The sequence below is a fragment of the Charadrius vociferus genome, unplaced genomic scaffold (genome assembly GCF_000708025.1).
Source record: "Charadrius vociferus isolate BGI_N301 unplaced genomic scaffold, ASM70802v2 scaffold1116, whole genome shotgun sequence".
Classification (NCBI taxonomy): Eukaryota; Metazoa; Chordata; class Aves; order Charadriiformes; family Charadriidae; genus Charadrius; species Charadrius vociferus.
In genome coordinates this window covers 175,088-202,928 of record NW_009648801.1, presented here as the reverse complement: position 1 = coordinate 202,928, position 27,841 = coordinate 175,088, and the positions used below count along the sequence as shown (strand labels likewise).

The 27,841-nt window shown below is 47.9% G+C and overlaps 1 protein-coding gene across 2 annotated transcripts in view; it reads left to right on the top strand.

Annotated features, from left to right (window-relative positions):
- The window catches only part of RPTOR (regulatory associated protein of MTOR, complex 1), a 152,536-nt gene that overhangs the window by 39,677 nt on the left and 85,018 nt on the right, over positions 1-27,841 (top strand). For both annotated transcript variants that reach the window (XM_009886827.1, XM_009886826.1), the window contains exons 4-7: positions 1,179-1,340; positions 5,997-6,143; positions 13,534-13,709; positions 20,025-20,084. In XM_009886827.1, the coding sequence (XP_009885129.1) occupies positions 1,179-1,340; positions 5,997-6,143; positions 13,534-13,709; positions 20,025-20,084 (545 nt within the window). The remainder of the gene's footprint in view (positions 1-1,178; positions 1,341-5,996; positions 6,144-13,533; positions 13,710-20,024; positions 20,085-27,841) is intronic.

Below are 27,841 nucleotides of genomic sequence, written 5' to 3'. Positions count from 1 at the left end.
TTTCAATGCGTCGGCTTTAATTCTTTCAAGCCGTTGTGATTCTGGATTCTCAGTCTCTGGATTCTGTAGATCTCCAGAAGAGAGGAAGAAACAGGCTTTTCTCTCTCAAAGGACAGTTGAAAGACTTTTTGTTATTACTCTTGCTTCAAAAAAATGCACTTTTGAGTATGACAAACTAGCTACTCCATAGGCGTCTTGAGCTTAGCCAAGTAAAAATGGTTTTGAAGTATTTTTACCCAGCTGTGTGAGTATCAGATTCCTGGGACTGTTGTGCACTTTTATCATGAGAATGGTGTTGTCTTAAAGCGTACGCAGGTTTTGAGGTGAGCTTGTGAAATGTTGTTATAGTCACAACCCCTCTTTAGGGAGAGGTGCGCAATATGGTCTGGAGTAACCCGGTGCCTGATCTTAACAGCTCATAGGCTGTCTTTGGTTTTGAAGACAAACTTTTTGCCATAAAATTTGTCACTGCGTGTGCTGTGGATCCGTCTAGACAAGGCAAGACTCCGTCTAGGTTTTTGCAGAGGTGTTGGCCAGGCTTCTCTTATACCATCGCGCTAATAGAAGGGGAAGTAACTGGTCAGGGCTGAGGAGGAGGAGGAGGCTGCTGCTATTCTTCCTCTTACCCATGAAGGATAGCTGTCTGCACCTCTCCTCCGCCCTTCGCTCTGCTGTTGTTGGTCCTTTTAAGGCCTGAAGCAAGAGCCGCGTCCCTTCTCCAGACGGGAGGGAAGGAGCGCTTCAGTATGAGATTTGAGGTTTACAGAATATCTGATTTCTACTGTTTTCTGCCTTTAAGAGGGAAACGTGTTCAGTTGGAGATGGACAGGGGATGAATTTGAGGATTAGAGAATCGTGCAGGGTTATTTTTGAGGCTGGCTAATGTTGAAAACGTATTTGACCTTCCTAAGTCATTTTGAATGTTCATAATCTCTGGGTGAAATGGGTCAGAGTTCAGAGATGCCATAAACTCAGTTGAACCTGTGTTGTCACGGTATGTGCAATCCCACACACGGTAGCAGACATATTTTGTTTATTCAGCTCTACAGTAAATGTTTGTGTTTTCTTTTTCCAACATAACCAGTTTGTGTACATGCTTCTGTCTTAACTAGGTGCCTGCATCTTAAACAGATGTGGTTTTACATTTAAAATGATTATCTCACATTTTATGTTACTAGGCCAGGTACAAGCAGAGTCTCGATCCTACGGTGGACGAAGTTAAGAAACTGTGTACGTCTCTGCGTCGGAACGCCAAGGGAGAGCGGGTACTTTTCTTTTTCTACAACGGACACGGCGTCCCCAGGCCGACAGTAAACGGGGAGATCTGGGTCTTCAATAAGGTGCGTCGTCGCGAAGCAGCGCTGAACAGCTGCATCGGTTTCACTGCGATGTTAATTCTTGAAGTGCTCTGTTAGAGAAAAACCGAATCTTCAGGGTTTAAAATGCATCACAGGTATTTTTTTGATACCCTGCTGACAACCGTTTGCTTTCTTTGTGTTCTTGAAGTCCTGAGACCAAACAGGAGGTCCCTCGCTTCCCGGCGGGGCGCGCCGGTCTCTTCTCTCAGGTGCACTGAACGCGGAGAAGCCGGCGTCTCTCCCTGGCTGCGTCCGCTTTCCAGGGCTGGCACCACGGCTCCGTCCTGGCCGGAGCGAGCGGTGACGCTCCCTGCTGGGCTTGGCTTTGCTGCTTGATGTCACTGACTGATTATTAAGTTCGTGCCATGACGTTTATGCTTAAAATGTCTTAACAACCCTGAGCAGCCATGGTTCATCCTACCTGGAGATACTGCATGAGGACAGTAAACAACACGGGCAGCTCCGCTTCCAGAGGGAGCGCTGAAGAGCCGCCCGGTGCAGTCTGATAGCGATCTTTTATTTGTTTAAAGACTTTTGTGACTTCTGCGTAGCCCTGGTTTGTAGCCGTAATTTGTACACCTTTGCAGATCACATGCAACGCCTTTCCAGCGATTCCAAGTGTGACCTATATGTACTTTGCTTTCCCTTTAGTTAAGCTATTTAGTGTCTGCTAAAGGTAACTGAGTCAGAATGGAGTCTTAGGAAATGGAGAGACACTGCTTGTAGCTGAAAAGTCCATTCAGCTGACATAGGACTCGCATTCGTTATTATAGATACGCTCCTGTTTGATTTTGTGGGCTTATGGAGCTTCTTTTCTCAAACTTCACGTGTATTATTTGTATAATTGAATGAGCATTCACTGGTAATTTGAAAGAGCAGGGTAGAAGGGAAGGGCAGAAAGTGCAAGAGGGCATCACTTTATTCTGGTGCGTCCGTATTGGAGACTTGATTAGTATTCAGACCCGTAAACAATTGATCTGAATGCTGATTCCTTGTGAAGCTGAATTTGGTGTTTAAGAACAAATAGGAGTGACCTTCTTCTTACTTAACAGCCAGCGGGTGATAAATAAGCCAGAAAGAATGCTGGGCAGAGTGTGGTACACATGGAAGGAGAGGAAATTGCTGCTCAGTGAGGTTGTGTGCTGTGCCAAACGCTTTATTAAGAGCTTACTGGGTATGTGCCGCTTTGCCTGCAGCATCAGCTGGGGCAGTGTGGTGTGGACGCCACTGGGGATTAGGAGCTGAGGTCTCTGGTTTATCTTACGGACTGTGAAAAAAAATTAATTGGTTGTCATAGCAGTTGATAGGAGAAGCTGAAACTTAGTAATTTTTGCAGCATGTTGACAAATATTGGCTTTTTTAGAATGAAATAATCAGGAGTAGAACTTTTATTTTAAGCAAAGACTTAAATTTAAGGGAATATTTGGGGCAGGGGAGGGGGGAATCAGCAGCGTTTAGAAATTAGTCCTAAGGAATTCAGTCTCAGATCTAAGCGCTGGCTCAGTGTTACAGCGCTCTGGAATTGAAATAGTAGAGGTACTGAAAATTGACTGTGCTGACATTTTAAAATTAGATTTACGATGCTCGTGCATGCACGTAAAGCCTCCGTTAGAAGAGCGCCAGGGCAGAGCTGAAAGGGACCGTTCATAAAGGAGCCGGCAGCTTCCCCGTGCCCTTCCTCCCCTCCAGCGCAGGCTGCGGGACGCGCTCCGGCTCCGTCACCGCCTGGGCTCGGGGACAGCACCAAGGGGACCAGAAAGTCTTTTTGGTTGTAATTTTTGTTTCCCGGCTCTTAGTCGCAGGTGCTCAGCGAGCACAGTGCTCCGCCGCGGCACCGCCTGAAGGCGTTTATAGTGCTTTAGTTTGGTATTTTTCGCTTTGCAGCTCGACAAACAAAATGTTCCTGAACTCTTTCGGTTAGAGAGATAATAAGATGTAGGGTTGAAAGAATTGAGGATGAATTCCCCTAGGTTCATTGCCACAAGGTTCATTTCCTGAGATTTCTGAGGTATTCCGCGAAGTTCAGAAATCCCAGGAATGAAGCTGAGCACAGCAACTCTCTGAGGGAGCTGTTTAGCCTTAGAGAAATCTCTTTAGAGAATAGCTTCAAGCATTGTTTCATCTTTGATAGGAAACGGAAAGAGAAATTGTGCCGTGCTTTGGAAGGAATGATTAATTTGAAAATTTCCTTTTCCTGGGTCTGTTATGTCTTATTGTTGTACAAAAAGACATGAAATGTGTGGGTAGTCAGAAGGAAATGCTGCTGCTGATGCAAGAAGACGAAACACAAAATGTGCATCATCGTTGTGTCCCTTTTAAGACCTTTGGAAACTATTTACGTATCACTCGTCCCGTCCACGGCTCTGCTGAAACATCCTCTGTGGGACCAGAGAAGCGTCAGGAGCTGCAGTCCTCCTCCGCGCTGGAGGAGATGGCCGCGGCTCGTCGGTTCACAGGGGCTGCTCCTGTGGATGCCCGTTACGAGCCAGTGCTTAATTATGGAATTGTGCGTTATTTCACCGTAGGCTCCCGCTCTGGCGTGCTGTACAGTACCGCGTGCAAAGGAGGGTTGAGACAGCCCTTGTAAACCCGTTAATTTGGCATTGTCTGGCATTTCGGCAGATGTTGAAGGTGCAATAACATGCTTTGCATATCTTTATTGTGAGTGCTGTTGTATTAATACGGAGCAACGTTCTCTTTCTAGTTTTGCTTGCCACTATTTTCTAAGAAATCCCAACATGGTTTCAAAAAGGTAAAAATCAAAACCCTCTGACTTCAGATGTCTTTATTCTGAAGTTCCGGGGAACGTCTCTGCAAAATCTGAAGAATGTTTTTCTAAAAAATATTTTTGAGTTGTTTGTTAAGCAATCGGTGATGCAGTCTGTTCAAAATCAGTTCTGGTTGGTCGTTTGGTATATCATTCCTTTAAACAGTCACAGAGGGATGTTGGGAGTTGCGTTAACAGAGCACAAACTTTTGTGCTAAAACCCAAAGTCAATACTGAGAGCAGAACAGGGACACGTTCTGCCACACTCCCCGTCCCCGCGTGGCAGAGGCAAGAGGGCGAGCATGGGGAGATCACCCTGAGCGCACGTGCTGGAAAACTACTATTTAACACTCCTTTTTTCTTCAAACTGTCTCATTTACATATCATTAGCAAATTTCGTAAGTTATATGTGACCCCCGCAGTAAAGTCAGAACATAAAGTTCTTCTGTTCGGAAATATCACAGTATTAATCAGAGCTATAATCCAATCTTAGCTGTAGCAACGCGCGTTGTAAATATAAAACAATGGGCGCCCATAACATCCCGCCGTTACCCGTGTCCGAGCCGGCTGTCCCAGGCGCGACCACTGACCCGCGCGTGCTGCAGAGGAGCGGTGTCCTTAGGAGAGCTCCGGGCCCAGGGCGAGTCGTTCAGGTGTCGTTCTGTCCTGCAACAATTTGCAGAGTTCCTAACTCTCTCGGACTTTGGCTTTTATAAACAATTTTTCCTATTAGTGTTAATGAAACAACCGAAACTGGTTTATATGAGCAAAATCGGAGTTTGACACGCCTTACTGTTTCCCACCTTATCTCACGTATGGTTTATGATCGCTGCTGGCTTTATATACGCTGATATGTGTCCTTGAAAATTTGATTTTTGTAAAAGTTTACTAGTTTTATTACAGCTATTTAAAGTCTCTCGGCTTTAAATGAGAGTTACGATCCCATCCATCACGCTGCTGATGGTAAGAGGAACCTCGCAGCTTTCACTGTGGGTCTGGGGCCAGGTCCAGCGCAGGGTGGCCACGAAGAGTCGCCCCCTGGCGCAGACCGGGAGGGCTCTGAGTCGCCCGCTGGGTATTGGGTGGGGACTCTTCAGGCTCAAACGGCAGAAATCTGCTCTGGTTTATATGTTCGGTTCTGCCCCGTAGTTTAGGGTGTGGCCCTTCGTAGCTAATTTTAAATGTCCAATTTTGCATCCTCCTTGCATTTTAAGAAGCACTTGGCTCCAATTATTTGGGAGGATTAAGTGGAAGAGAAGGAACAAAATACTTCATATTTACAGAGACTAATTTGTCAGTACTTCACTTTGTCGAAGGCAGGCTTTGTTGGTTTTAATTTTATGGGATAATTCTGAAGCACAGAAGTTAAAGGCTGTAATAAAATCATGAAGCATCTCATTAAACTAGGATGGGGTAACTGCTGATGGGCTACATAGTCTTAATTATCAATCTTGATTTATTGATGGAGTTTTCAGTTTGAGACGTTTGATGTTAAATTAAAGACAGCTGGTTTACATCCTTTATCAGTGTTGCAGAAATTTGAGATAAAATTGGACTCTGAAATGCCGGTTGGGGTTGTGAGCACATGTCAGAGCACTCTCTGAGCTCCAGAATTTTAGTTGAGAGGTTAGCGTTTCATCCAATACCACAATAAAATCTACTTGTTGTGTGCGTTGGAGCTGGGTTCGTAGTCCTCATTATTGGTAGATGTTGATCGGTATTTGTGTTGATTAATATGCCCAATGTTCAATCTAGGGTTTATTTTGTGACTTCAGAATTGGATTTTTTGTGTATCTTTTATTATCTCACCAATGAAAGTCCTGTTGCTTCTCTGCCGCTTTGTAACTCGGGTGTTTTTTCTCTTCTTCCAGAACTATACTCAGTATATTCCTCTCTCCATATACGACCTGCAGACCTGGATGGGCAGTCCTTCCATTTTCGTCTACGACTGCTCCAACGCTGGCCTTATTGTCAAGTCGTTCAAACAATTTGCACTACAGAGGGAGCAAGAGCTGGAGGTGAGCTCAGTCTGTCCCCACGGTTTCACTGGGCTTTGTGCCGCAGGGTGAAGTTTAAGTTTGCTTTGCCGTATACAGCTGAAAAATGTGTTTAAAACTATGTGAGAAGGCAAATTAATTTGCAAATAATTTTGCCACTCCAATCTTTCTGGTTCAGTTTGCTATCCTATTAAACTCGGAACGATTTTTAATACAAGCACTAATTAAATGGTAATGTTAATAGAACCAATTTGTGCCCTAATGGTCTTTTCTGCCGAGATAAATGCTGAGGTGAACTAGACATATTTATTCTAGTTGCAGAAGTCTAGTATCTGGGGGTGTGTTCGGATGTAGTTAGAGTTTTGTGCTGCTGAACTGAATGTAAAAATGCAAACCAGAATAAAATAAACCTGGTACCCAGAGGGATTGTCACTGGTGGTTTCGCTTTCACGGGCTGCTTAAGTTTAATGTGTTTCTAACGAAAAGCCGTCTTTCATTGCAAATGTAATTAGTAATAAATTTATTGAAGTAAATCTGAAATGCAAAGTGGAAGGTAAGAAGTCAGGATTCTTTGTGCAGCATCTTGGCACGGTCAGAGTCCCCATCGCCAGATGTTCCTGCTGGCTTCAGCTGACAGAGAAAGCACGTTTTCTAAAGGTTGACTTCTTCCCCTGTCACAGTTCTAAGAGAGTGTTTTGTTGTTTTTTCTTTTGAAAAAACTACTTCAAGGAGGGAATATTAATTACTCAGGCAACTGGCTGTCCAAATACAGCCTGCAAGCAGAGTTACCAGGATCCCTGCCTCTAATTCTTTTCACTCTAAATTCCACTTTTTTGGAGGTGCTTTTGTGGGGACTCTTTTGGCAATTGGAAATTCCAATTTACTGACAGAAACCAGTCTAATAGCTTGAGATGTGTAGGTTCTGTCATTATTCCTTCTCTTCCCAGTGATAAGGCCATACGTTGTAAAGATAAGGAACTTCCCAAAGTCTCTGGCCTGGGAAGAACGTGAAACTGCAAGACACGGGTCAATAGTGTTGGTCATAGATGAAGGTTGCCATCTTTCTACGTCAAGGAAAGTGTCTGGTGGTCATACGCTGCTCTCCTTTTTCGAGTTTTCCTCTCAGCCTGCGACTTTCATTGGGATATTTTTCGGAGCCTTTCTCCATTGTTTGTACAATGCACCTTCTGGATTTTTGTTTTGTTTTCTCATTCTGTTCCTGAGTGGGTTAAAAATCAGCCCAACTTCACCGTCCCTTTCCCTGCTTTCTTCATGAATTTCCTTTTTGCCTTGGCTCTCGCTGAGCTCTAGGATGACTCTGAAGCTGTCGTGGAGGTCAGGCGTCCGCAGGCGTCTCTGTTGGATAAATTGCTCAGGCGAAGCTCGTGCAGGAAAAGCTCCTCTCTGCAAGGCGACAAAGCAGGCTGCAGCCAAGGGCGCGTGGCTACAGCGAGAAAGATGAGCACAAGAGACCATGTCCGTCTTTATTCTGACAAAAATATTAAATTCCATTTGCTCTGGCTTCTTATTTTGCAAAGTATGTGAGGTTACGAAGGAAAACTGCTTTAGTGTTTCTTCTCTTTGCAACGCAGGTTAAAACTGCCGGTTAATTTGATTATGAAAGTGCTTTCAGGGTTGTACATCAGCTTTCCGTCCGGTATCTTTTGATTTCCTTCGCTGCTGAAGCCTTACGGAGCTAACTGCTTGTTATTAATAGCAAGCAGACGGCTCGGTACCAGAGGCAGGGAAGTGCTTACAGTGTCACACAAAGCGTGGGGGAGAATTCACTTGGAAAACTATAAACCATTGAATTGTTCACATTCATGAAAAGTGAAGTGAAGCCGGTCCCGGTACTCAGAGGGGCTGCTAGAGCGGTCAAGGTAATTGTTAGTGTGTCTTACTGGAGGGAGACGAGAGGAGCTTGCCCTTCTCTTTAGTCTGACGGCGTGAAGGCTGAGGGAAGCCATGGCTGTTTGGTGGGGTTTTTTTATGAGGATCCCTTTTTTTTGGATGGCACAGAGCACTGGCCAGGTACCATCAGATTATACACAGTTCCACCAGAAACGTAAAAATTAATTACAACGTACTTACAGGTATGTTTGCAACCCCATTATATCTGGTTTTCCTTGTTCGTGGAATATAAAGGCTGGTACTCTTTCTTCATGCAAAATCTAAATCTTGTTCACTCTCCAAAGAAAGAAAGCACAAAAAGAATTGATAACTTGGGAGCGATAGAAAAGCAGTTAACGCTTCTCTAAGATACCTGAGAAAAGATAATGTTGTCGCACCGCGTGGTGCATTGTCTTCTTTCAAGAGCTGCCTCCAAAACAGCACTTGAATGGGAAATACGTTTTTTTCCTTTTGTTACTAAATAAGTACGGCTGATGTGCGTGAGCGAAAAGCTGTGCAGATAGGAGCGCATCGGTTGCAGTAAGAAGAGTTTGTGCTCCAGAGGCGGGAATCTGTCACAGCCCCCCCTGGGGACAGGCGCCCCCCTGGGGACAGGCGCCCACTGCCGACAGCTTTGATCGGCCACGACCGCTTCGCCGAGGGAGGTGAGGCCGAAGGCAGAAGATGCAGCTCTGGAGACACTCGAGCCAGCTCAGCTGTAACTGGGGTTTGGTGGGATAGGGGATGGGCAGATGTGGAGATAATTCTGTCATTTGATTGTAGCTCTGTATGGTGTCATTATAGGGCAGCAAATAAGCTAATCAAGTCTGCCAATCTTCATCATTCCTAATATGTCACAGTGTTTCTGAAGTGTAGGTAGGTGCTGTGGATATGGGGACTGGCGGTTTCCCTGGACTGTTCCAGAGAAATATCTGTGCATTGTTTTAATTTCTGACTGGATGGGCAGTTAAGCTAAGGATTTGGTGCAGTATCCGGGTACACAGAAGTACGTATTTCACAGATAAGAAACATCAATATAGTGGTTATGATGTGGCACAGTATTAAGTGTGATAAATTAGTTTAAAAGTAATTTCTTTCCAGTTGATCCTGCCTTTATTTGTTTTGGTTTTGTCCTGATATTTGTGTTAGAAAGCTAGTGTTTTCCTTTCCCAAAATGGCATTTTTCAGACCTGGAAACTGACCCCAGGTTTTGGAAACTGGAGTTCCTGCTGTTGCTTTCCTGATGGATGTCCCGTTGGGGCTCACCCGGCGCGGTAGCGGTAACGCCGGTCTGAATGGTGGTGGGAGGAGGGCGCAGAGGGACTGGTGGGCGCAGAGGAAGGTGGCGGTGAGCCCGTGTCCGCAGAGCCGCCGTGACCCGTCGCAGAACACCGTGCCCTGCCTGCCTCGGCGCCCCGGGCGCTGCTGCCAGCCTGCAGCCACAGTGATGGCACTGGATGCTCGTAGTCATCTAATTAGCTCGCTCTGATGGTTCTGTGAGGGTGTACACGTACAGCGTAATTCTGGAGACTTAAGCAGGCGCTTTAAGCGCTGTGCTAACAAGGATAAAACCGGAGGCTGGTTATTGCTGATGAACTTTCTGTGTAACTGTGACATGGTGGTGCCTCTGACTCATCCGGGTTTCCCACAGCAGAGGTCTGCTGTCCCGCGGCCGCCGTCAGGACATGGAGCAGGGAGGGCTGAAACGTGTCTTCCGTATCTCCTGCCACAGAGCACGCACCTGACTTTTTGATTGTCAACTTTATTGTTTGATTTTTTTCAACAGCGTAGCTCCCAGCTGCGTGCTGGTTTGTTGGGAGTCTGTGTCTGTGGAGGAGTGGGGCTGCGGGGGAGCGCGGGTTGGTTTCCCCGCCAGTGGGCTGCGTGACTAACCCGTCCTCATGGCAGCTGAGCAACTCACAGGTTTTATTTTTCCATCTCCAAAAATTAGCTCAGCGACAGCACAGCAGAACGTTATCTGACATTAGCATCGCGTCTGGGGGGAGAAGTTTCTCTAATCCACCATCTGCTGGGGGAGAGGCACATCCCTTTTTCTGCGGCTGCATTAATGTCGCTGGGGGAAGAGGATGCTGAGGGCAGGCACCGAGGGAAGCCGGCAGGTCCGGTCAGCGCTGCAAATAACACCACCTCCTAGGTTCCATCTTGGGGCAGAGTTCCTCCCAAGTTTACCTTGAACACGTCTGTTAATTCAGAAAGGCTTGGGTTTCTGTCAGGTGCTTGTTTCTCAGTCGAGTTACACAGGCACATAAATGTTTTCAGCGACAGCGCTTCAAAATACAGCTATTGTGTCCCTCGCTGTTAATTGCCAGCGGTAATACTTGCAAATCCGTTAGATCTTCCTCGGGATAGACACAGCACTTGCAAGTACCAAACTGGAGCGCTCCTTAGCTTGGGCAGCGATAGTTTGTTTTCAGGAGAAATTAATTACCACCAGCTTACGATAGCATAATTGATAAATTAATATTACCGGTATGTTTTGTCTGAAAGGCTGTGGATTGTCAGTTGCCCTGAAATAACGAGGAGTAACCCAGTGAGTACTCTGTTGACAGGAAGGGGGTTTCACTCGCAAAGCTCGCCCAGGAAAGCACGCGGCGCTTTGCCGTGGGACCGTGTGCCTGCTGGGAGCGGCGGTGAGTCGGTTATGGCCTTCGGCGGGGTCTGCCTCTGCTGATTGCCCACAGTGACTGCTGGCATATGAAAAAAGCAATTGACGATTGTAGATACATACAAATTATTAATAATTTTGATAGCATTTCATATTGGGTAACTTTACATAGTTTATTTGCCATTTTTGCAGTTGCGAATGAATATTTCTTTACCAGTTTATATTTTTCATCTTTCTTTAGCCTTCTACTTACTCCATATCTTGCCCTAACGAAGAGTTACGTTTGTGAGGGAACCAGGCAGTCGAGAAAGTCTGGCGTCAGTGGGTGTTCTAAGGATGCAGAAATAAACGTTCATAGCGGGCTTTACTTGTCCTTTTTTTTTTTCCTTTTTTTTCTCCTTTTGCGGTTGCTTTGTAAGAGAATGTTTTGCTCCATCATTATCCCTATGAGTCTGACAAGAGCTGTAATTACTAGCTGGTATTGTATCTTCACTTTATGGTTGTTAATAGTTCATCTCCTCATGGGCAAATATTTACACTGGACGGTCGCAGCATCTTGACTTTGTCACACTGTGCGGAAGCGGAGAGTTGAACCGGTCTTGGAGTATGAGCTGCTTCCCCGGCAGAGCGGAGGGGCGCTACGAGACCACGATGAGTGGCAAGTCTTCAGTGTTTCACCCTACTCAGAAAGCAGAAAATCCACCAAAATGTACTTCCCACCCGCGGACCCCATTTCTGAGGGCGCCCGGGGGGCGAGTCTGTCTTGGGGGAAGGGATAGCCGTAGCTGAGCAGTTTGGCTGCTTTATATTTGTAAAGCCGTGAAGAGCTAATGCTTTTCCACACTGTCTCTCATGCCTTTCTCCTCAAATAAAAGATCTTTTCAGTATTTTAATTACCTTTTTTTTTGTTATTGGCATACAGCTTAAGTTTTATTGAGAAGCGCAGTAAATAGGACTAGAGGAGAAGCGATGACTTGAGCGTAGCTTCACCTCCGCGCAGGGTATGGCGAGAGTCTTTGCTGAAAGCGGCACAACTCAACTGAGAGCAAGGACGGGTCTTGGCTAATTTGGACAACTTGAGAAAGCCAACGTGTGTCACTGCTGCCTCGGGGATTAGAATGGAGGAAAAAAAAGTATTGAAAGAATCAAAGGACTTAAAAGGTTGCAGAATTTGTGAAAAAGGATCGGAAACTTCTCCGTAGCTTTTCAGGTTTCTTTGCTATGGGTTCGTAACATGAGTATTCTGTTCCCCGTCAGAGACACCAAATAGATTTCCTCTTAACACAGACAGAATTTTTCATGTATGAAGAAGGTAAAGAATGAGTTTATTGGTCAATTGTATCACCCTGCTCGGTGGGCAAAAGAAATGGAACTGTCTGAAGTGTTGGTCTTTGGAAGAATGTACTTCTGTTATTTCTGATAACGCAGCAGATAGATCACTTTGATGGGTCTTTGCTTTCGAACTGGTAGATGAAAGGGCAGTGAAGACACCACATGTCTTACACTTCTTTGCCCTATTCCTCTAAGGACCTCTGAGTACCATAGATCGAAATTTTGGGTGGCTGAAGGGGTTATTTTGTTTGCCTGTTTCAGAAAGGCCCTGGAAGGATCATCTGTGTTTTTCATTGTGTGAATTATTAGTCTCAAAAGATCACAGTCTTAATAAAAATGTTAATTAAGAGACTCGCTGTGGTTTTGAACAATGGGAATATTGGTATACATGGTATTTCTGCTTTATAGATTGGTGTTTGGACAGATTAATTGATAGCTGTAGTGCAGGTCAGAATTTTAGAAACTCAGCTCTGTCACGGCAGACTTGACCTTGATTTCAACACAACACTGACCACGTGAGTGTCTGCTCTCTTTCCTCTTCCTTCTTGCCTTTTGAGAGTCCATCTACAGCGTGTGGAGGGAGAGAGTTGAGTACCATTTATGCAGAGCTGGTTCTTGTCTGCAGCTGAGCAAAGCCACGGGGCCAGCGCGCGCCGCGGCTGGCACGGAGCCCGCGCTAACGTGTCCCTCCGGTCTCAGTATTTTGAACAGGTGATTGTGCCCAACGAAAAAGAAACTCATTGAGTTTTGGAAAAGGATGTTTTGCTAGAACAGTTCTTGATCTTGAGATGCGAAGACCTTACTTTGGGTTATTTTTCAGTGTAACATGTGCTGCTTAGAGCAGAAGTTACTGCGTTCCTTCCTGAGGAATTGCGTATAAGGCTCTCGAACCCTTTTGCTAAGGCATTGATTAAAACGTCTGTCTGCTGTAGGTTAACATCTGCACTGCAGAAGGCAGCGCACATTTCTTTCTGTTTGTGCCTCTCTGCCTAACAGATGGTAATTTTCTCTCTTCCATTTCCCAGCGTGACCTTTTCGCTCTGGTGAGGTAGGAAGGTGTATGGGGAGAAGCGCAGGGAGTTGAGGGTTCCTCTGGCTTCCCAACAGGAGTCATCGCTACGCTCCGTGGCGGGAAATGCTGCCCAGCACAGCAAAGGAATCCCGTTGTTCCATTTGAAGCTGCTCTGCCATCTGCGGGGCATGGCTGGGAGCCCTGGGAAGGATGGGGTTTGCTTAACTGTGAAAGAAAGAATAATTAGCCCAACTTGCTTCGCCGGTGCTGGAGTCCCAGCTGGTGGATGTGAACTGAAGACTCAGCAGTGGCGATCACAGCTCAGTCTGGTGCAAGTGCTGGTTTTGGTGTGCGGTACGGTTAGGGTAAACGCACTTAAATACTGTCAGTTATTTGTGAGTTAGAACTATGACTGGTGCTGCCACAGTTCTAAATTTCTCCGAATCCAGAGATACGTTGAACTTTGAAGCTCTTCATTAGATATTTTCAAAATGGTGTAGAGATTAACTTCACTGAATTCACCAACAGAGTAATTTCCTTGATCTCTCCAGGTGGCGGCAATTAACCCAAACCACCCACTTGCTCAGATGCCTTTGCCGCCATCCATGAAGAACTGCATTCAGCTGGCGGCGTGCGAAGCCAACGAGCTGCTGCCCATGATCCCCGACCTGCCAGCCGACCTTTTCACGTCTTGCCTTACTACGCCCATCAAAATTGCTCTGAGATGGTGAGTATCTTCCCCGTTATTGAAGGCAAGTGCATCATTTGTGCAGCTTGTCTGTTGAAATGATAGATTTGTTAATCCACATGCTTCATCTAACCTAAAATTTCTCTGCAGTATTGAATTACAGGATTTGAACGATGCGTTTGGGATGGCGTTTTATTAATCAGAACTAGAAAGGTGAAAATATCGTTATCTTCTACTTATTACATTTTAGATTCCAGCTCAATATCTAGGTTTGCTCGGATTAAGGGATTTACTGTTCTGGGAATTAAATATCTGCTTCTTCAGAGAGCAGAAATAGTACATAGCGCGATACAAGTTTTTGTAAATTGTCCTTTGTACAAATCATATTCCAAATATTGCAGTTGCTGTAAATAATACAGCGGCATTAAATAATGCTGTAGTGAAAGAAATTGAGCAATAAACCAAAGAAAGTTGTTATGGAATGACATACCAAGTTAATTAGGCAGAAAGTTATAAAAGGCTGCTCCCGATAGCAGGAGCTTTCGAAGAGCAATATTTTTACCCAAACCAGAGAGGATCACAAACAACTGTGGCACCAGCTGAGGACACGGGGCGAGGAACCCAGCGCCTGCGTCCCAGGACGCAGCTCTGCCGATTCCTTTGGTCCCGTGTTTGATTTTGCGAGTGCACAGGGTATTCTCTCACAGAAGAGGGTCACAGCTGGTAAACGCTGGCAGGAGTCTTGGATGATTTGGAGAAGCGGGGCAAAGAGCTTCAGTGACGTTAGGAGTATTTTCAAGGGCAGATTTTGAGAGAGCTACGGAGGAAATGGTGTTCCTAACCCAGGTCTCGGGGAGCAGGAGTCTGAAGTAGTGGGAGACTCGCCAAGGAACGGCGAACCTCTAAATCGGTTAGGCAGGTGTGTGCTCCTCTCATAGCTTGAAAGTCCTTTTCGTCTTACATTTTCCTTCTTCTGCTGTAAAAACGAAACCTGGTGTTGTTGTGCTGAGACAGCGGTCTGGGTGCGGTACGGACTGCTCCGCAGAGCTCACAAGTGAGCGCTCGCGGGTGCGCAACAGGACTGAGCCCGCGGATGAGCCCGAGACGTTTAATCTCATCTAATCCGGAGAGAATGATGTGCCTCCCTTCTGGGACGGGGGAAAGGAGAGAGGAGGTTAACTTCCAATATAGCTCTCGGCTGCCGCAGCGACTGCCTTGGCGTGGCGCGCGGTGCGCTTGAACTGCTGCTCTGTGACAGCGCTTGGTCCGCCTGCACAAATCCTTCTCTTCTGCCCGCCAAAGGATGTTACTGTGCGGCAAAATGCCCTTAGGGGCACTTTGAGAAATACTGTGTTATATAACCAGGAAAATATGGTTGCAGGGAACTACTGTTATCTCACGGCGGCTGTCGGATCGCTGCTGTCCAAACGTGGAGGAGTTTAGATTTGTGCTGGTTTTATCTACGGAGAAAGACTTTGACATTTCACTGCATGTTCCACCTGGTTAGCTCAGGGCTACCAGCAGGTGACGACGGGTGAAACTTGGTAAATACAGATGATGCTTTTTAAAAAATTACTTGTTGAATGGAGTCCAAAACTAATAAATAAAACAAAAAGCAGTGCAGGATTCAGCAAATGGGGGTTTGAGTTCAAGTTCTGGGGAGAATGTTTTCACCAAACCCCCATGTTACTGTGGAGAGGGGCAAACAGTCGCTTTCCAGGGTGGCTACACCGCGGCTCGCAGGTACTCTGAGTAACTCATCATTGTGCGCGTGTGTTATATCAGTACTGTCAGGACGCAGTGACACCGCTTCATTTTTGTCGTTTTCACTAATTCATAAAAATCTTTGTGGGAATCCCTAGCGTGGGCCTGGGTGCCTACTGAAGAGTAACTGGTTTAGAGCAAACGGAAGGTTCGGAAGTGAAGTGAAAGCTGTTGGCACTGGGACTCAGGGTTCTCCTCCCCTTCACAGGTTGTGCCATAAGGGAAGTTAAAATGCTGAAGCTCTGTGAGAGCGTTGTGGTTTTTGGGTTTATTTTGGAAGGAAGTCCCCTCCAAACATATAAACTGCTTACACAGCAGTGCTTAACGCACAGTTCATACATACCGAGAAGGGGTTTTGGGATATTACGATCTGTTCAGGAATTTTCTGTTGCTTCATCTCCATGGGAACGTGGCGGAGGGGCGATGGGGGCAGGTTCTCCGCCAGAGCTACACCTGCCGTAAGCACCAGATATTCTCAGACTTGTGTCTTGTTTGTGGTTGACAGGAAACGCGTCTGTAAAAATGCAGCTCGGGGGAAGGATTTAAAACTATTAACCTCAGCTCTTCTTGGGGCTGATGCTGGTAGATGCCATGCCAACTCCCGGATCGTGAATTGTTTCCTACTACGTCTCGTCCAGCGCTGCCGTGCGTTGCTTGCTGCGCACACAATTTCTCCTCTATTCTCTGGTGAAGGTTGTGCTCCCTTTATATTCCCTATTGATGGGCGTTACTGCGGCTGTGTTTTTATCCATGCCGGTCCTGTGAATTGTCAGTGCTTGCTTGCGAGCATTGTTACTCGCTGCTGTTAAGCAGAACCTGCCCGGGCAGCCCCTGCGCCCGCGTTCCGGCCGTTCCGTGCGAACGGTGCATTGGTGTCCCACAGCAGACAGTTAACCGAAAATGAAGGTGTAAACCTTTGTCATTGAAACTTCTCTTTCACATCAGTCTAGCCCTTTAACTCGAGCTGATCCAGAACCCTGCAGAATTGCTTTTGAAATACAACATTTTTGCAGTCCTGGACGGACAGGCTGATGAGGTTTCATATACTGAATTTATGGGCAAATAAAATTTTGATTAATATATTTCTGTACATCCCATTTTGTGCTCTGTATTTTAAGTAAACAACTGATGGACAAAATCGCTTATCAAATGGTGTTGCAGCTGCACCCGCTTCAGTCTAATTTCAGGGAAAGAAAAATTGATGGTGGTAAGAGGAGCACCGGTCAGTCGTGCCCTTCCGGACGCGGTGCCTGAAACCCCCCATGACAGTCTGGCAATTCCAGGGAGGCGGCGCATGCATTCCGACTAACTCGATACCGATTATCTTCGTGTGCAGTGACTGCTGTGAGCTCTCTACTCCAAATACATGTTGTATCTATATATAGCTGCATATGAGGCAAGCTTAAAGATAAGCCGTGTGGATTGTTAATCTCGAGGGTACGCGGTAACCGGGAGGCAGCCGCGGCTGTGGCAGGAACAGGCAGAAGCTGGTGTGTGTTCAGTGCGCTGTTTTACACAGATCTGCATCTCTCACGCTGTCTAAAGCAAAAAGCGACTATATTGGAAGTTGTTATCACTAATGCATCATACGCTTATATTATCATCGGTCCCCGAGGAGAGAAACAAGCTGCAGTTATAGTTGCAGCATTTGACACATCGGGGAGGAGGCTGTGCCCATCTAAATTGTCTTAAGGGCCCCGTGGCTCTGAACCACGACGTCCCACTCACAAGAGAGTAATAGGGCCCCTGAGAAGTGCTGGAAAACCCCCAAAACCAAAAAGAAACAAAAAGTTGCGGAAGTGCTCAGGCTCAGGAGTTTCAGATGCGCAGTTTGTACGTGAGAACCCAAATACCGCAGAGCTGTAAGTGTGGGGAAAAGAGACCTCAACCTGTGGCAGCTGATTTTATGTTGGGTCAATTAAAACAAACATTTAAAGTGTTTATTTTTTCTAATGTGTTTATTTTGCATTTCAGCTTGAAATTTGAGGAGTTGACTGAGCCAATCCTCAGTCACAAATTTATTTACAGAAATTAAATCGAGTGTCAAAATATTCCCGTGACATCTGAGCAGAACCCAGTCGAGCGTTGTTCTGTGTATTCCCGCTTTCCTGCGGTTCTGCCGGGCGTTTGCTGGTGTGTGTACCTGCAGCTCTCACATTGCGCCCGGTGTTTGTGGTGATGACACCAGCCGTCGCTTGGGACATCGCATTCGGAGCCTTGGAGCGACGGAAGGGGGTTGCAGATACAGGATGAGGAACATTTTGTTTACGAGTACGTTTTCTTGGCAATGAGCGGTGGTTAGAGAGGAAATGCGGATAAGCTGCTGCTGGTTACACGGGGCTTTGGTGCACTACCCTCTCTCAAAGTGTGCGGGGCAGCGGTGGGCGCGGCGTAAAAGAAACACCGCGACGGCCCCGTGTTCAGAGACGCCGTAAGCGCTGGCTGCTTCGCTGCTGGCGTGGGGAGCGTGGAGCGGATGGCGGGCAGGGCAGGAGGGGCGGCCCGCACCAGTCACACGCGGTCTGGTTTTATGTTGTTCTCTTTAAGGAGCCGCGAGCTCAAATGAAATAACTGAAATCTGAGCTTATTTACACATTGCCCACGGCGCAGTACTCGCAGGTCCCCGAGGAAGTGCTAAATGACACCTGCGGAACGCGCCTGGATGTGAAAGTATCTGCTTAGAGCCGACCCTCAAAGCCCGTCCCGCTGCCGTAGGAGTCGTAGGGAACGCTTGGCGCGCGGGCGTTCCTCCTGTTGTGTGTCCTGAATGTCTCCACGCATGGGGCAAGCTTTCTGCTTCTAATCCAGCGGGGTGTAATCAAAAGCCTTGTGGAAAAGGAGGCTAACAGGTTGGTTTGCCCGGCAGCGAACGCGCGCTGCTGCTCCCTCATCGGCTCTCGGGCACTCGCCGCAGGAGCCCGGCCGTGCCGGGCAGGGTTAGCACACTCGTCCTTTTTCTGACGTGCAGCGCTGCCCTGTTCCTCTGTAGGCCTGTGAAATATTGCTGAGTGAGCGAGGGGAGGGCAGATCGCGGCTCGGGTGAGCGGCTTCCGAAGGAAATACAAAATACTGCGTGGTGTGGTGATGGGCGGAACTCCTCAAACGTGTGGCAGCACAGAGCTGTGCTGGCTCTGCCGTGGTCCTGCAGCCATGGCGCGACGTAGCGGCGTTGAGCAGGGGAGTTGGAAAGGCTTTTGGCATCCTCAGTGTGGGGGGAGACTCCCGCCCGGTCCCAGCGACCGCGCTCTGCCATGCTGGGTCCCGCCGGCGGATTTTGTTTGAGCGGGGTGTTTCCCTGCGTGGTCCTGTAAAGCGGCGTTGTAAGAGGGTTGTATTTTAGCAGTTTGTGTAGCGATCCCACTGCAGTGTTCCCACATACCTCTATGGCTTTTTTTCTCACGGTGGATGGTGCGTGTGGCGCAGGAGCAGCCCGGAGAGCACTGCTGCTCAGAGCCTGTCCCCGTTCCTGGCAGGAGCGGATGTCCTGCCCGCGGGGGATGCCGCGAGGAAACTGGAGGGTCCTCAAGAGTTCAAAAATAGGCTCTGCACATCTTGTCTTTAAAGAAGTAATTGTTCGCTCTGTTACCTGGGGAAGAGCCTTTTGACTGTGGGAATGGTGGCAGTGGTGGAAGGAGCAGCTCCGGCTGGGGGGGGGAGGGGGGGTGCCCGGGTGGCCGAGACCTCCCGGTACCGTGTGGCCCTCCCGGTGCGGCGGTGCCCACAGAGCTGTCTGTGCCGCGCGGAGTGACACGGAGGGGTTAAACAGCGACTTGTGTTACACCAATGGGTAAATTCTTCATTAAACAACAGAGTGGATTTCCGAAAGACTGTGAAAATGGGCTGGGAAGGTGGTGATATCACCGAGGAAGTCATTTCTCCAGTTGAATTTGAGATTTTTTCTGCTTATCGTTTCCCACTTCTGCCCTCTGGGCCAGAAAGCGTGTCCCCGGGAGCTCTGGGGGAGAGGGGAGCTCGGGAGCGGGGCGGCCGTGGTGCGCTCTGCCCACGCTGCTGGGTCTGCAGGCGCAGCGCGGTGCTGCAAACGGGGCTCTGCCTTCCCCGGCGCCGCCGTGCCTGGAGGAGTGGGACTGGTAATGCGGAGGAAACAGAGTCAGCGTTTTTTTTAATTAAATAACTGAGGTGTTTGAACTTGACGCATCCCTCCTTCCCTCCCGTTCTCACTTTCCTGCCCGCGGCGCCAAACCTCTTCAGGGAAACCCAGCCAACGCTCATCATCATTCCAGAAGCACAGACCTCCTCGGCTCTCCTGTCGGCTCACTCCTCCCGCGGGACCGTGCTGGATGACTGCGAGCCCTTTTCCCCCCGCTCTGTGTTGGGAAACTTGTCACCCTGACAGCTACAATACCCCAGTTTTGACACCTGACGATGGAAATCGCCGCATAATCATGAGTGTGACAAATATTGAGGGCCTTGTTTGATTCTTATTATGCTGTGGCAAAGTTTTCTACCCAAACACCATTTTAAAAGCAGAAGCACTGTAATAAAGAAACCTTCTTCCATATTCTTTCCGCAGAACCTTATCATTAAATATTCAATCAGTATGTTTTATTTTTATTCTCTTCTCCGCAGGTTCTGTATGCAGAAGAGTGTCAGGCTGGTGCCAGGAGTCACACTGGATTTAATAGAAAAGTAAGCCAAATTTTATGATCTTTTTTTTCCTGTTGCTCTTAATTTCCTCATTATTTCTCACCTTTCTCTTGTTTGTCCGCGAGGCGGTTTCTTTGGGCAGCCGTTCGCAGAGCCTGTACCTACAGCATCTGCCGTTTCTTGCCTTGCTGCGTGTTGCCGCAGAGGCCGTGCCCAGAGGAGCGGGCAGTTGCGCGGGGAGCTGCGGCTGCGCTGGCGTTGGGCTCGGCGCGTCCTGCAGCTCCGTCCGCTCGCGCTCCGTCCCGGAGGAGCCAGAGGACGGGTGCTGCAGCCGGGGCTGGTGGCCGTGTTCCCGGGAGTCCGGCATGGGGAAGCCGCGTGCGTGGCTGGTGTGGGCGTGGGTTTGGCGGTGGGAGCGGTGAGGGAGGAGACGTGCTCGCACACCCCGCGTCACCAAAACCGGCTAGTGAACAGAAACACACTTCACCCAAAATGCCGTTTGTCACTTTGTCACTATGCCGCCCTGTGTTCTTTGTCCGACGGTGGGGTTATGTTCCAGACGTAACACCATGACATGTTACGATGCTTTTCGCCAAGCAATGTTGGAACGTAATTCCTGGTTGTCAGGGAGCTGAGGCAGACCGAAGAACCGAGGCAGCTACTCCTCAAATCCTACTTCAGTTTATACAGGCAAGGTAGACCTTGAAATAATAATAATTGTCCACTGTAGTCTTTGCGGGTTTTTTAAGATTTTTTTTTTAAAGGGAAGCGTATTCCGGCAGACGGGGCGGGAGATGGTTGCTGCCCCGCGGTGCGGGAGCTTGGTGCTCCCTGTGGGTTGTTTTTGAATGCCGTATTGTTGGAACATGGATGCGCCCAAACTAACTGGGAGTGATTAATCAAAGATCATTCAATTTCTGAGAAATTTTGGCTCTAGAAATCCCTTTGTTGAGATTAGTTACAACTCTTCCGACACATGGATGCCCAGTCTGGTTATCATCTTTTGTCTAAGATGAAAACTTTAGAATTGAAGGGCATCCTGAGAGGGGTTGGGAGAACTGGGATGTGGATAATAAGCATGAATTCTTCATAGGAATGTATTATCATACTTCCTTGTTTTTAATAAGCTTCTGCGTGGCGTAGCAGAGTGCAGCAATCATTCATTGCTCGTGCTGCCAATAGCAAATTATCCGTTATAGCAGAAGCAATGAGGGCAAGATTGCTAAAATTTCTCGTTCAGTTTTTGCTTTAGTAAATCATTGTGTGTTAACTTGCATGTTTTACATTCAGATGAGGTTAAAAATGCTTCTCAGTGCTACTGGCTCTTCCACAATACGTATTTTAGGATAGTCGGCCTCATCAGTAGTATGTAGGTATTTAATCATGCTAATTTATATGTGAAAATTTGATTATCCTGTCTCATCTCAGCTGGGGAAGCTAAGCAAGGATTCCTGTAAAGCAGTATTTCAGAGGCACTGATTTTACCAAAATAAAAATAACTTCTCAGTTTACAACTGCAGTAATAGGGACAGGACCTCAGCTACGGGTCAGAGCGGTTTTCAGAGGTGCGTCAGTCTCCGAAAAGGTCCACCGCTGGATATTGTTTTCTCTGAAAGCCGTTCTGCAAATGTGGTGGGTTTGGGGTTGGTTTTTTTTTTTCTTTTGGTTTTAAGGAGGTGAAAAGCAGAAGGAAATCTGCCCGGGGTTAACCTGGCTGTGCCCGCGCGCTCAGGGCTGTGCTCGCAGGGGTCGGCTGCGATGGGGCGGTCCCCGAGTTCGGAGCTGGGGGGCGGTGGGAGGGTGTGCGCCGGGCGAAGGGGGCGGCTGTGGCCATCTCTGGCCGTGGGACCGCAGAGGGAAGCAGAAGTTCTTCCTGACCCGATGGGTGGTTCAGCGCGGACTGAGATCACCTCAGGCCACTGGATAAATGTGTTCCAGAACAATGACTGTATTATTTTAATTGCAATTAACACATTGCTACAAGAGTGTATCTAATCAAAGAACATATGGCGAGGGTCAGTGAAGGTCTGCACCAGGTCGCTCAAGAATTGGCTTCACTGAACACTTGGATGTGCCGCTGAGATTTAAATGCTCTTTAAATAATGGTTTACTGGAAAAAAAAAATAAGTATTTTCTTCAGTATTGTTGGTAAGACCAGAGCACACGTGCATTCGTTAGAGGCTCTCTTCAGGGAAGGTGTGCCAGAAGTACGGTCCCGTGGATATCAAGTATTTAAACCTCATCATCATCATCTGCTACATATATCAATTATAGAAAACACATGGTTTTTATTGCAGTCTCAAGGCAGGCCTAGAATACTTCCTGGATTGCCTATGCGTATATTCTAATTTATGATTTAGTTGTCTTTAAAACTGGGGAATGGAAAGAGTTTACAACACAATTAAACAGCAGATTTTGAGATGAAATTAGGCTGCAGCTTCTTTAAGGGGCTCAGATTCCGAACTGCCTGGGCTAAACCAGCGTCCTGATGACTAAACGTGTGGTGTATCCTGACGTGCGTTTATATTACACATCTTCTGAGATGAAGGCAAAATAATCCCTAATTAAGAAATAAAGATCTTTGCTGGAGCAGACCGTAAAATGTAAAGAAAAAAGGAAGGAAGATTGCACTGGTGGAGGATTACATTGGTGGAGTACGAGGAATTTGGGAACCTCTGGCTGCCGCTTCCTAAGACTCTTCCGTGGCAGCGTCGACGTGGGGCACTCCTGCTGCCTCAATGAGCCTTTTCTGCCGGGTCACAAGCCGTCCTGTCACCTCTGCCGGCACAGCGTGGTGTGTGGCAGCTGAGGGAAGCGTACCGGGGCTTTGTTCTGCTTTTACAACATTTTGGAAAAAATCCTAAGGAAGGGTTTCACTTGGTGTAGTGTGGGAATGCAAAGCTGGGTGCCGAGAGTCGGGGCTGTACAGAAACGCTCGAGTCTCTGTTGCTGCATTAGGCTCACGGTCTCGGGGGAGCAGGAACGGTATATCGCTCTCCTGGTGTCTTTTTCCCTGTGTCGGTTTGGCAGAGGGAGGGAATTCTCTGAACACAAATCCCGGCGGTCCGAGAGCTGTTCATGCTTCTGCTGCGGCCACTGAGAAGACAGTCTTTTCAATGCCGCGTGAATGTGGCACCACCGTTCGCTTTCACACCCGGAAAGGAGCAGAGTCCCCTCCTGTCCGGGCTTTGTGACAAAGGACCTTCTCTGAATGTCACCTCTGCGTCACGTCGGCAGGAGCAGCGTGGGAGAAACTCGTCTTGCTGCAGCGTGTGCTGTTGCTGTTCTGCGAGCAGAGAGCCCATCTCCGGGCTGTCACTCACCGGCACAAAATCCATTTATAAAAATCACTAGGAATAACAAATTGGAGACTAAAATTAATTTTGTTTCCACTTTAAGCATTGTCGAATGTCACAGGCTGGAAATTATTAATGTTTTAATGTCTATTGATTATTGATGAGTTCAGTGGAGCCAATTTAAAGGCGAAGTAGGAAAAACAAAGTCCCAAGATATCACACAGCAAAAGTAACGTAATTGGAGAAAATGTAGAAATTATACTGTAATATAACTAATACCTTTGGTGCATACCCTCGGACCGTAGCTAATCAGGTGCCTTCAGGATGGTAAATCGGAGGGCAGGCGAAGGAGAGCAGCTGGTTCGTATCGCAGTTTTGTCCCCCGGGTGATGCCGGTAGCGACCATCAGCTGCTCCGCGCGCTTGGGGTGAGGGTTGCTCCGCCGGGCTGGCGCGCGGCGCGCTGGGGCTGGAGGGGCCGCGGCAAGTGAGGCTGAAAGCGAAACTGAAATCATATTTCTGTCAAGATACAACATTGCCTTCTCGATTACGCTGCCTACCTGGTGCGAGGCAATACTGCCCGTGCCGCAGGAGTTTGGGCTTGGCAGAGCCCAGCCAGGTTCCTAACTGGACGGGGAAAGGCAGGAAGAAGTTGTGTTCTTTGCAGCAGGACTCGACAGGGACAAATACTTCCGCCTCTTGGGGAGGGAGCGGAGGGGGGTGAAGGCAGGAGGGCCGTCCCGATGTTGGCAGGACCGGGCTCTCTCTGGAGCAGCTCTGTGTCGTCGCAGCTGCCACAAGTTGAGGTGTCTTTGCAGACATTTAATCAACGTGTGCTGGTCCGAATTCTGAAATACTACAGTCTGGTTTTTAAATTTTTGCATTTATAGTGGGAAAACTGTAACTCTTAGATTGCCTTTAGACCCAGGCTGGGCAGCCTTCAGCGCCTTTGTTTTCTTCTAGACAATTCAGTAGAAGGCGTTTGAGCATATCTCAGAAGGTGGTTTAGTACGTATTGTTAGCCAGGGCGTAACAGGGATACGCTGCCGCGCTGCCTGCTGGTAACGTACGGCTCATTAGTACTGGAGTTGAGTGAGAACTTTGCTTTTGAAGATGTTATTCTAAAAAGTTTCTGTTCCATGTTAAATCTGGTTTTATTGAAATGGAGTATTTAATTTTATCAGCGTTGTTACAGGGTATCAGTCTCTAGTGTAGGCAAAGCCTATTGCAAATACAAAGATCATACTCCAAAGGACGGTTTTCATGGCAACACTTCTTTCATATCTTTATACAGAGAGACGACAGGATTGAGCACCAGTGTACAAAGCTTTACAGCGTTCTCGAACAAATAATTTAAGAACCTCAAACGTTTTGTCTTTCTCAAGTAGTTTGCCAAGGCTGCAGCAGCCCAGCCACGGCGCGCCTGCGTCCTTCGGGGTGTTTTGTGATGAGGGTGTGTTGTCTTTGAGCGCAGTAACTGCGCTGGTCCTGCCCAAGCAGCTCTTGCCCGTTCAAGAGGTTTCCCCAGCGTATGTTACCGTTACACCGTTTGCTGTGCTATACACTCGCCCTTTTTGTCTGAAAAGGTGAAAAGTGACATATGTTATTTTCTTTCCTCAAACTACAGTTATTGTGAATGTTCGCAGGTATACGTCAGTGCCAAGCCTCTTGTTTTCTGAGGTCTAAGTGTGATATTGCGTATCCCAATGTTATCTGTATTATACCCCAAAAGTAGAGGTAATGATGGAGCCCATCCAAAGGGAGAACCTGACATCCTTTGAGGTAAATGCTTCCCCTGTAATTAAAGTGATTCATGGGATTTTGCTGAATTTCTGACAAGGACGTTGATGGTTACACCTCGCACGAGCTCTTTAGTGACCCTGACATTTTGTAGTCCTCACTTTTCACAATAGGCTGCTGTGGTTTAGGTCTCTGTGAAGGCGTCTGTCAGGAAGTTGATGGAAGAAGCAATGGAGAGCGCAGAGACGTTAAATCGCGGCGAGCAGCTGAGACAGCCTGCCCTTTTTTCCTTTTCTTCCCCTCCCTCAAAAATAGTTTTTACAAATGAGCTGTGCTTTGTCCTCCCTGTCAAAGGCTCTCACTGGTTGTCAAAGCGTAATGTGAAAGACATCAGGGAAGTGATACCAAGACGATGGCAATATTCCTCATGGGGAAAAGTACGTTCTGTATCTTTGCGACGTTCTGGTTATGTAGATGTATGCCCAAACAGAAAGTAAAAGAAGCTTTAGTTTATAGCCACAGGATGGGTTTGAAAGGGGGGCATGTGCCGGGGGGGCGGAACTAGATGGTCTTTAAGGTGCCTTCCAACCTAAACCGTTCTATGATTCTATGAAATGTACCCACCCCAAAATATTTTATCTAAAAAATGACATTAAGTACATTTCTGTAGTGGAACTCTACAAAAAGAACAAAAGTAAAGTGACCTCTACACCTTTAAGATGATCATAGAATCATAGAATCGTTATGGCTGGAAAAGACCTTGAAGATCATCATGTCCAACCGTTAACCGACTCTCCCGGGCCCACTTCTAACCCACGTCCCTCAGCACTGTATCTACACGGCTTTTAAATACAGCCAAGGATGGCGATTCAGCCACGGCCCTGGGCAGCCCGTGCCAGTCTTTGATAACCCTTTCAGTGGAGTTTTTCCTAATGTCTCACCTAACCCTCCCCTGGCGCAACTTGAGGCCGTTCCCTCTTGTCCCATCGCCTGTCCCCTGGGAGCAGAGCCCGACCCCCCCTCGCTCCCCCCTCCTGTCAGGGAGCTGTAGAGAGCAGAAGGTCTCCCCTCAGCTCCTCTTCTCCAGGCTGAACACCCCCAGGGCCCTCAGCCGCTCCTCGCAGGACGTGTGCTCCAGAGCCCTCACAGCTCCGTTGCCCTTCTCTGGACACACTCCAGAGCCTCAGTGTCCTCCTTATACTGCGGCGCCCAAAACTGAACACAGTACTCATGGTGGGGCCTCACCAGTGCCGAGTACACTTCTCCAGCCCTGCTGGCCACACTATTGCTGCTGCAGGCCAGGACGCCGTTGGCCGCCTTGGCCACCTGGGCACAGCGCTGGCTCATGATTAAAAAAAGAAAAAAAAGCATAACTGATTGTTTCAAATAAATCTGTATAACTGTGTGAAGAATCAAACAGGAGGTTGCAGTGTCTCTCTCGTGTGACTCTAGCCTGTGTTGCGCGTTCTCTTCCGCGGTGCTGCGGTGCAGCTCTCCCGGCTGGCGGGAGGTTGGTGCCTCCCAGTTCCTGTGCCTGGAGGTGGAACTCGTCCGCTGTGTGTAACTGGTGGGTGGCTGAGTCACGGTCCCCGTCTTCACAGCAGGTTTGAGCGCAGTCAGAGAGTTAGGGATCCTTCTTCTGTTGCCTTTGGAAGTTGAAACTTTAATTCCCCAAGATGATTAAGATCTACTGTCATTGAGTGTACAAGTGTTAAAAACCCCTTCCCCGGATCGCTCAGTTTGTCGTTTGGGTGTTGCCAACTCTCCTCCCGTCTCTGGGGGGAGGGTTCGAGAAGTCCCATCCAGGAACAGAACATACGCTGTGTTTATTTTCAGCTGCCCATTTAGAGCGCTGACTGTGCCTGATGGCTGCGTGCGGCACGGGGACCAGCCCTGCCACCCTGTCCTTCGAAGGGCGGCTTTCCAGCGCGCCGCCCGCCGGCTCTGGCGGGACATTCCCTGTTGCTTTCCATCCCTGGGCTGCTCCCGTGCTCTCGCTGCCCTCGCCACCAACACCTCGTGCAGAGGCTTCCAAAGCACTGGGCGGCGTTCACCTGCACCGCGCTGGAGCCAGGGACAGAATCAGTGTCGTCCTGACGATGTACGGGGGCAGAAAGAAAAGGAACTCGCCTGACGCCACATAAGATGTGAGAACGACATCCTATTGATTTCTGCTTCTTGCCTGCAGTCCCTCGTAGGTAGCTCTGTTGTGTACGAATCGTGCAGGCACTCTTAGAAAGGGCAGTTGCATTGTGGAAAAACACCAGGTGCATTTTAAAATCTAAAATAAAATCTGCACTGTACTAATGAGTAGTTATTCTAAGTCCTTAAATACAAAAATAAGAGGCATACCTTGTTCCCTGAGAAAGCAGATGCTCAAGTCCCAAGGAGTTCCCAAGGTCGGGCTGCGGGCAGCACCTTTGCCTTTCAGCCGGTCGTGCCTGCCGGGTGCCGTCAGGACGGTGCGGACCGACGCACAGTCTGCCTCTGATAAAGAGAATCGAGTAGGGGCTGTGCGCAGAACTCCCCAGCTGGTGTAAAGATTCGAACTCTGCTGTGAAACACCCTATTTCAGTTTCCCCTGAAAACTGGCTTGCAAGCGGCCATCGAATGGTTCCAGCTCAGCGTTTGGCTTGTTAGGGAGTCTCAGCAAGGACCGCTTTGGTTTCTAATTAATAAAGTTCTGAGTTATGAAACGCTGCTATTTTGCTGCAGAGGGTGTTCTGCAATGCAAATATTTATGTGAAATCCTCACAAGAGCGGT